Source organism: Palaemon carinicauda, chromosome 7 (assembly GCF_036898095.1).
Source record: "Palaemon carinicauda isolate YSFRI2023 chromosome 7, ASM3689809v2, whole genome shotgun sequence".
Taxonomy (NCBI): Eukaryota; Metazoa; Arthropoda; class Malacostraca; order Decapoda; family Palaemonidae; genus Palaemon; species Palaemon carinicauda.
The window spans coordinates 109,128,592-109,138,591 of record NC_090731.1 but is presented as its reverse complement, the minus strand read 5'-3'; the positions used below and the strand labels follow the sequence as shown (position 1 = coordinate 109,138,591).

Below are 10,000 nucleotides of genomic sequence, written 5' to 3'. Positions count from 1 at the left end.
CAGTCAAATCTCCTTTTTTGCTATGTTCACCAAGACTCTTATATTCCATTCATCAGGTTTTGCCTCTTCATGCCACATTCTAAAAAATAATTTTGTAAGTATTTTGGGAGTCGCTTCATTTTCGGATAAAAACATCTCGGCAGTCATTCCATCGTATCCTGGTGCTTTCCATCTTTTAAGGTTTTTAATGATAGCTTCGACTTCAAACAAACTGAATTCATTCATGGGTACATCAAGGTCTTCCTCAGCTTCAGGTGTATCAATCAAATTATTCCCTTCACATCTCCTATTCATGACCTCTCTAAAGTGTTCCATCCAATGTTGTCTTTTTTCATCTTCTGTTGTTATAACAGATCTATCTCTGTTTTCATGGGTATATGCTTCTTTTTTTGGTTCAGTAGAGATTTCATTAATATTTCTATGAGGAACTCTTACAAGATAGCCACTCCCAGAATTCATTACTTTGTCAGTCTCCTCTGTTTTACTGTCTAAATATTTTAACAGTCACTCTTGGTTTTTCTTTTGACCTCACTGTCAATACTGGAATACTTAGCATGCTCTACCTTATAATTTTCATTACTTCCTCAGAAACTTTCCACAATAAATTTTTTTATTTGTCTCCTTTTTGTAGTATCTCATTTATCATTTGATATCCTTGGTTTTCTCTTTGTACCTGCATGTCCCAAAACTCCACTACCAACTGCTTGTTATATTCTCTTAATTTCACTTAATGCTTCATTAATTATCTGTTTTTCGTCTTTCAGTCTCTAAGACTGCAAATCGGTTCTTATATTTAATTTGCAAACATTTCTCTTTGCTCATCTTCTAGAACCTTGGTTGTATCAAAACTAGGCATGCTATCTATATTTCTGTTGGGTGCTTTCAGTTTTAATAACAGTGTGGCAGTAAGGAGCTGGTGATCAATACCAATATCTGCACCTCAATAGCTTCTTACATTTTTCAGAGTCTTCCTATCTTTATTAACAGCTATGTGATCTATTTGATTATTGAAATTGCCACATGGTGAAGCCCATGTATATTTGTAGATGTCCTTGTAGTGGAAAAGAGTCCCTCTAATAACAAAAACATGAAATGTGCTACATTTTCCTTTGCAACTTTGCCAAGACCCTTAAAACCCATTACATTCTCTATATCTTGACTATTCCTTCAAACTTTAGCATTGAGTCACTATTCACAATTTTCACGTCTCTTTCTGGGATCTTATCTGTCCTACTCTGCAGTTATTCGTAGTTTTCATCTTTCCTCTTCTTTAGGGGAATCATCTTTATTACTCATATTGCACTGTTTTGATTTAAACTTTACTAGTAACAATCTACCATTTACAGCTCTCCATTCCTTAGATACCTTTTCTGTTCTTAGTGTCATTATCATTCGTACCTGTTCTCTTTTAACTATCTGTTCTTCCTTTATCAATCCCCTTAAAACGTGTTTCACTTAGGGCCAAGATATTTAAACTATATTCCATAAACTAATTCTCCACTTAATGTAACTTCCCGAGCTGATTCATGGTTTTACCATTCCAATTACCAATTTTCTATTGTTTCTTTGTATTTATAGACCAAGAGATTCTTAGCACCCCGCAACACACGGGACTGGGGCCATTCTGTCTTTTTCTCTGTCTATAGAGTGACTAAATCAATAGAGGATTCATTGGCTAAATTCATCAAAGGATAGCCAGAACCTTGTGATGTGCAGTGCCTATCTAATTAAGGCAAGTGAACCTTGCCGGTCTATACTGATTCCAGTACGATCATCCGCCTGGCATCGAAAGTAGAAGCTGTAGACACATCTTGTCTATCACCTTAAATTCAATATGCCACCCTGTGGCTGCTGACTTCATTGAGATTTAGGGGAGCATTTTCTCAACCACCAAAGGTCTTGTTACTCCACCAGGTTGCTCATCCGCTTATACTTGCATAATCATTGACAAACATGGGTTACTAAGATATACCGCTTAGCATGAATACTGATCATAATATATTTTGCTTCATCTAATTAGGTATATATAGTTTACTTTCTATCCCTTTCCCCACAGAACAAGGAAGTTGAATCTTAACAAAACTCAAAGTATAATTATAAGTAGGTCAAGGACGGTGGCTCCTCAACATCCGGATCTCAGTATTGATAATGTTTCTATAAATATGTATGACTCTTTTAAAATTTTAGGTGTGATTCTCGAAAGCAAATATACTTTTGAGAAACACATTAGGTCTGTGTATTCTTCAATTGCACAAAAAATTGGTTTATTGAGAAAGTCCCACAAGATTTTCGTTGATCAATATATTCTGAAGAAGTGTTTAGATTCTTTCATTCTACCTTGTTTTGAGTATTGTTCTCCTGTCTGGTCTTCAGCCGCTGATTCTCATCTTAATTTGTTGGACAGAAACTTACGGTCTATTAAATTTTTTTTCCCCTGATCTTGATATTAATCTTTGGCACCGTCGTTCAATTAGTTCATTATGCATGTTGCATAAAATTTTTCATAACTCTGACCATCCTTTACATTCAGAACTCCCTGGATAATTCTATCCTGTTCGTAATTCTAGACAGGCAGTTAATTCTAATAGCCAAGCATTCTCCAGCATGAGGCTCAATACTACACAGTATTCTAGAAGTTTTATTCCAGCTGTGCCAAGTTGTGGAATGATCTTCCTAATCGGGTAGTTGAATCAGTAGAACTTCAAAAGTTCAAAGTTGCAGCAAATGTTTTTATTTTGATCAGGCTGACATGAGTCTTTTTATAGTTTATATATGACATATCTGTTTTAACGTTGTTAATACTTTATATATGATATATCTGTTTTGACGTTGTTACTGTTTTTAGAATGATTTATTGTTAATTTGTTTTCATCATTTATCTATTTTCTTATTTCCTTTCCTCCCTGGGCTATATTTCCCTATTGGAGTTCTTGGGCTTATGGCATCTTGCTTTTCTAATTAGGGTTGTAGCTTGTCTAGTAATAATAATAATAATAATAATAATAATAATAATAATAATAATAATAATAATAATACCCTGGTGAAGCCCATGGAATTGTAGCATTTTGCTTTTACAACCAGGGGTATAACTTGTCTCGTATTAAAATTAAGGAAAATAATGATATATATATATATATATATATATATATATATATATATATATATATATATATATATATATATATATATATATATATATATATATATATATATATATATATACACACACATATATATATATATATGTATATATATATATATATATATGTATGTATGTATATATATATATATATATATATATATATATATATATATATATTAGTTGTAAAGTTCCATTTATTAGATCAATCTGTTATTGTCATTGTCCGTGACTTCACAGCAGGGAAAATGTGAATGATGATTCTTCCTTAAGCGAGTGTCTCGAGATAAATATCTTTGTATTCATTATTTCACCTTAAGTATTGAGATACTTTAAATTTCTCTCTACTACATCTCAAGTCTGTTAGTCTAGGAGGTATGGTTGTCCACACACATAAGCTCGACTTGCTAATTACCTTTTAGTTTAATTTTTTATTTTGTATGCCAGATGTTTAGAGTTAGCATTATCTTTGTCCCCTAGAGTTGCAGGATTTCTCCTTGTATTCTAAATAAGCGTATTGCCTAAAACTCACAAACCACAAGTGTTTCAGGCCTGTCCTAAATTAGAAATGGCACCCCAAGACAAGTGGCCTACTCATAGTGAGGCACTGTTGTTGTGGTAGGAATGCCGGATGCGGGCAACCTGAACTCGACCTCACAAAGTTACAGGCCACGGGGCTAAACGTTACTGCTAGGGTCAATTTCCCCTGAGTCAACTTCGTGTTCCTACTCTCCCCCACTAACCTGTCCGCTTGGACATTAACAGATCCAGATTCCACAAAGGACGAGGACAAGTAGATACCTTGAGCAGTCCCTTATTAAGGAGAAGCATCTATTTCCGCAGAAACCTCTGATTAAGACTAGGGGAGAGTAGGAAGGGGTCATTGATTCCGCTAAACAAGTGCAGTAGGCCTAGTGAGGTAAAACTGAAGACCGCCATTCTCTGGACACGGGGGCCCAGGCTAAAAAATCTTGTGAGTTCAATAAATGGCCATTCCCCCTTTGTCTCTTAAGTTAAGTTTTAGGTAACATTCTGGCATAAAATTTTTTGGGCTGCTTGAGTGAAAATTAAAGTACTTTTACCTATTTTTATGTTGGCAGTTGCTTAAGGTCGCTGACCACATGTTGGGACCTCACAGTAGCCTACCGCATAAGTTATTTACCATGAGATTTTGATTTTATTTATTCCGTTTGAGGGTTGATCCAACGTGTTCATTCATTTTAGGAATTTCATTGGTTTGCTTTGTAAATTGTTTTCTATATTTAATTTATTATATTTGCTGTTTGAATAAATCATTATTGAGTTACTCTGATTCTCTTCTTTACTCTAATAGACTAATTAGAATAGATTACAAACATTGGTATCTTTAACCCCATTATTTGAATTCTACTAATCTTTAGAATAGTACGGGTCAGATTCACTCGAGATGTTGACGTAACTCACTGTAGGTATAGGTAAGTTGGTAAAAGCGAGTGTACACTTCTTTATTTTAGTGTTTTGAAGGTGACGAACCCCATTTAACTTTACTTAAATACATCACTGCTCCCATCCATTGCCATTGTCTCAATAATTACTTAATGTAAGATTCCTGTCCAGCATCTCACTTGGGTCCTTGGGACAGAGCCGAAACAGAGCCTAAAATTGTAGATGACCTTAGACCTGACAAAGCTAGAGTAGGCCATCAAGTTACCTTTATTTCATGTGTGGAGTTTTCAGGCCTCTGGACAGAGTACAATTTCATTTTTTTTTTCCATTTAGAGTGAAGGTAGGGGGTTATCAAAGTTATTAGCAGGATGTTTCTGATCTTTGTCTTGACGTAGGGAGACTTTCGCGGAATAACAAGTTCCCAATCAGCAATTGAATAGAAACACATTTTTTCCACAATTGCAATATAATTACGTTTAATGAGATTACAATGTAGGTAAGCCATAACCTCTTTGGCATTTTCTAAATGTTTATTTACTTGTGTTTTCTAAACTCCTTGAATAACCCTGATTGGATTTCTGATAGATTGGAACATGGAGCGATACCCGAGGCTTCGATATGGATCCGCAAAAGTACACAAGGCTCTCAACTGATACCCAGTTTCGGAATAAATCCTTCATCGTTACTACGATATTGGTAAGAATTTGGGTGACGTCACTCCTATTCCATTCTTTTCAAACAAAGCAAATTTAACCCCAATCCTATTATTGATTATCTCTCCATTCATTATTATTATTATTATTATTATTATTATTATTATTATTATTATTATTATTATTATTATTATTGTTATCATAACTGTTCATAGTGATTTTACTTGTATTTAAATTTTTCTATTGTTATGCAGTTAATGATACCGCTCATAATCATCATGTCCCAGACTTGTGTAAAAGAAAGGGAAAAGTTATTTTTGTTCATGGTTCTTTGTATCCAATGGCCAATTATAAAGACGTAAAGGTCTTCTTATAGGAAAGCTGTATGGTTACATGTGTATGTAGTTTATATCATAATACTAAGATTCGCATAACTACAATTAATCGTCTGTATTATAGCATTACCTTCCAAATAATATTTTTTTCTCCTTCTTCCACAGGAAAAGCCGTTCATGATGATAAAGAATGACAAATCATTTAGTGGAAATGATCGCTTCGAAGGATATGCCAAAGACCTCGCTGATCTTATTTCTCAATACTTAAATATCAACTGTAAGTGTCTTGCTTTTTATATAATTTATTCTTTATTTTGCTTGCCGAAGAAATTATATATTTGTTGAAAACTCTGCTCTAAGGATTTATCATAATTAATTAAAAAGAATTTCAACGTATTGATTGTTACTAAATTTTATAATAATTCATAGCATTTCAGTAAAAAAGAAATGAAAATAATATCGCTATTTTGCCATTAGAATGTGAATCCCCGTTGGACAACTTAACCTGTGCACTAGAGGCCTTACTTGAAGGCCTTTTGTACGCCCGGTCCCACTTTCCCACTTCCATCTTGCTATTCAGCCTCTTGATTTTTATTCCATAATGCAATTGCAGTTTTTCGTCAGTTACATCTTGGTTAGCGCTAAGTAACCCTGCAAGACCCTAATGCCAGATGACCAAAATCCATAAATGAAAGGTGGTAACAGTACTGTATTATGTTTATATTTTTGTACTACCTTGTGTATATATACCATAACCATTGTAGACTTTCCAGGTATTGACAAAAATGATCATCTCTCTGCAGACACTTTGAAATTGGTCAAAGATAACACTTATGGTGCATTAGACTCATCCGTAGACGGCGGCTGGAATGGGATGGTTGGGGAGTTGGTGAGAAAGGTAGAGCTATTTTGTACTCTCTTACTATCGTTTCCAGAGGCCGTGTAATAGTGTTTTTTTTTTTTTTAAATAACTCCTAAAATAACTGATGGATTTCCATGATATCAAAGCAGGGAGCGCTTCATACAATGGCCTAATTTTGGAAAATACTGTACACTGCCAATTACGTTTCATTAACTTTTTTTACTTAAGAAAATGAGGCTAAAGCCAGTCTTAGCCACCCACATATTCGCAAAAGTGATGACGTCCCTCAGTGACGTTATTATAACGTTTCTTCCCCTATACCTCCCATCCCCCGAATTGTTAAATGCCTGTTTAACTCCATAGATAATTGTCATATGACCTACCCCAAGCAATACGAAATTCTTTGTCACTAAAACTTCAGCATACCTGGTAATGTGATTCTTGACTTTAGACTTTACCTAAACACAAGACCAACGTTTTATATCTTACCCACTCACTTACATTGAAGATCAAGAATGAGACTTATGACAGGAGACGAAAGAAGCCATGCTAACCCTACACTTCGCACTTCAAGCGACTGTTGGTAAAGCAATAGAAATATAGTTTTCTTTAGGTTAAGCCGTAGGACTCATTCTTCCATACAACACAGGTTACTCGATACATCAGTTGCCGGGAAGAAAACGACAGAGAGCATTGTTTGATATAATTTATCATACCAATTTCACGAGAGAGTAGCTTGAATTCCTTAGAGGGTAGACTTCTAAAAGATGTTTCATATAAGGGCATTGACATCGGCCATTTGATAAATTTTGAAATTATATATATATATATATATATATATATATATATATATATATATATATATATATATATATATATATATATATATATATATATATGTGTGTGTGTGTGTGTGTGTGTGTGTGTTCATACATACATAAGATTTATTATATTTCAACCTATAGTTTTATATATTTATTTACGTTATAAGTACCAGTACCTATTTTTATTACTTAAAAGTTATGTGACAAATATCATTGCGACTTTGTAACTGGAATTATACCAGACTTCAATTAATGAACCAATCAACCTTACTTTGAGAAATCAATTGACATTGTCTACATGCCAAGCTGATATACTCGTATCAAAGTATTCATTAGCTTTGCCTTTCCAAAATAATGTTATTACCAATCGCTGGAAACAATAGATTTATGAGGGATGAAAAAAAAAAAAACAAGAAATGGACACTTATACATCTTACTCATCATCACTCTCAAGGAAAAGAATTTGTTTTCTATTTCTACTAATGTTTTTATCTTATTTATTTATTTTATTTTATTTTTTAGTCGCAAATCTAAAATTTGTAGGAGTCCGAGTAGAATATCTCTCAGTGCGATTCCACACCCCTGTTTTAAACCTCTTCTATTATGTTTGATAATTTGTGTTAACCATCTAATCATTATCTACCACCATAAAACATTTTATTGCTCCCTCCGGCTCATTTTATATGTGCAGTACACAGTCTTTCCTAACAGAGATTTACTCGGTAGCCTAATAACAATGGAAATGAAGGAAAGAAGGCAAGAAGGAAGAGGGGGGGGGGGTACTAGGATAGCCATAGGTGTAAACACCGAAGAAGGGTTGGGGGAACCTCTGCGTCACAGTTACGTGATTAAGTAACACTTCTTCGAAACGCTCTGAAGGAAGGGAAGAAGTTCCTCTTTTTTCTAAGAGTAAACGGGGGTAATTAAGCACATCTGTCAATTCATTGTACCACCAAAAATTAGGCCAATGTTTGAAACATTCATAGCTGTAGTTTCATGGAAATTCATAAGCCGGTTTGTTAGATATTTGGGAAAAACACTATTACACGGCCTCTGGAAACGATAGTAGGTTTGCGTTAAGAGTTTCAACAGTAGCCCTGTTTCACTCTTATAAGATAAGAATTAGATAAGAGTAATTTCCATTTATAAATTTAAAAAAATGTGAGAAAAATTTGATTTTAATAATAATAGGATTGTTCATGGTTCTGCTTGAAATTTTTATGCAATAAATAGAGGGGAGGGGAGAGGTGGGTGAAGTACCAGTGTTTATATACAGTGGACTAGGCTGAAGCTGTTGAAGGCTTCTTGTCATAGTAAGCCTGAATGTTATAATATCTTTTCTGACATAGTATGCGGAGAAATTCAAAGCAATTCATGTTTGTCCCTAATTCAATTCTTTATTGCGAAATATAAGAATAGGTTATATTTTGACTTTAACTAAAAAAGAACCATCCTTTTCATATAACTATTGATTGTTTGAGAGACAGTGTCTCAGCCGCAAACAGGATAGGCTTATATATGTTTGCAATATAGTAATCGTATATGATTTAACAGGAAGCTGACCTCGCAATCGCCCCATTAACAATCACCTCGAGCCGTGAGCGTGTGATAGATTTCACGAAGCCTTTCATGACCCTTGGAATCTCAATCATGATAAAAAAGCCAATGAAACAGAAACCTGGCGTTTTCAGCTTCATGTCTCCTCTTTCGGAAGAGATATGGATGTGTGTCGTGTGTGCCTACGTCGGTGTTTCCATCGTCCTCTTCCTCGTCAGCAGATTCAGTCCCTATGAATGGAAGGTAGCAACAACTGGCTGGGTAAAGCTGTTATTAATATTTTTGTTTCTTTCCATGTATACAACTATAATTTTTTACATTTGAAAATAAGATAAACTCTAACCATCAACTGCATTTCTGATTTTATATATTCTACTGAAGGTGATGGAATCGTTCAACAAAACGTACATAACGAATGATTTCACGATGTGCAACAGTCTCTGGTTTACCCTGGCGGCATTCATGCATCAGGGAGTTGACTTATGCCCGAGGTAACGCAAAACTGGGTTTCTCATAGTTCTCTTTATATTAATTTTTTTTCCCAGAAATTAATTACTAATATACTAAAAATCTTAAATGATAATCCGCACATTTCTTATGAATCACTTTAATTAGATCAATAGATAATACGAATGAAGTAAAATAAACTGAAAGAATGCTTTACAAGTTACAAAAATGAAGATATTCTAATTTGATGGAACCCTTCCTTCTATGCAATGAAGCAGTTTCGAATTACTGTTGGTACAATAGAATTGATTGTGATAACTCGCTCAAGAATTAAATTTAGTATCACTAGAAATGGATATATATATATATATATATATATATATATATATATATATATATATATATATATATATATATATATATATATATATATATATATATATATATATATATATATATATATATATATATATATATATATATATATATATATATTTCTATATATCTTGCAGGGAGACTATGCGTACGCATCGGTAAGGCTCTAGGTTAAAACTCAGTTTTGTAAAAAAAGAAAAAAAAGATAATCATTTAATTAACGCAGTCATAAAGAAACTCTGCTTATTATTATTATATATTTTTTTTTACAACAGATCTGTGTCAGGTCGGATAGCTGGGAGTGTGTGGTGGTTCTTTACATTAATTCTCATCTCGTCGTACACTGCAAATCTTGCGGCGTTTCTCACCGTAGAGAGGTTAGT

General features: G+C 33.8%; 1 protein-coding gene across 3 annotated transcripts in view; it reads left to right on the top strand.

Moving 5' to 3' along the window:
- Positions 1–10,000, top strand: part of LOC137643983 (glutamate receptor 1-like) — a 932,732-nt gene that overhangs the window by 752,714 nt on the left and 170,018 nt on the right. For 2 of the 3 annotated variants that reach the window (XM_068376816.1, XM_068376814.1), the window contains exons 9-14: positions 5,150–5,260; positions 5,718–5,829; positions 6,356–6,450; positions 8,793–9,056; positions 9,177–9,286; positions 9,893–10,000. The exon at positions 9,893–10,000 is cut by the window's right edge and continues 91 nt beyond it. In XM_068376816.1, coding sequence (XP_068232917.1) covers positions 5,150–5,260; positions 5,718–5,829; positions 6,356–6,450; positions 8,793–9,056; positions 9,177–9,286; positions 9,893–10,000 — 800 coding nt within the window. The remainder of the gene's footprint in view (positions 1–5,149; positions 5,261–5,717; positions 5,830–6,355; positions 6,451–8,792; positions 9,057–9,176; positions 9,287–9,892) is intronic. The other variant, XM_068376815.1, reaches the window with a different exon arrangement.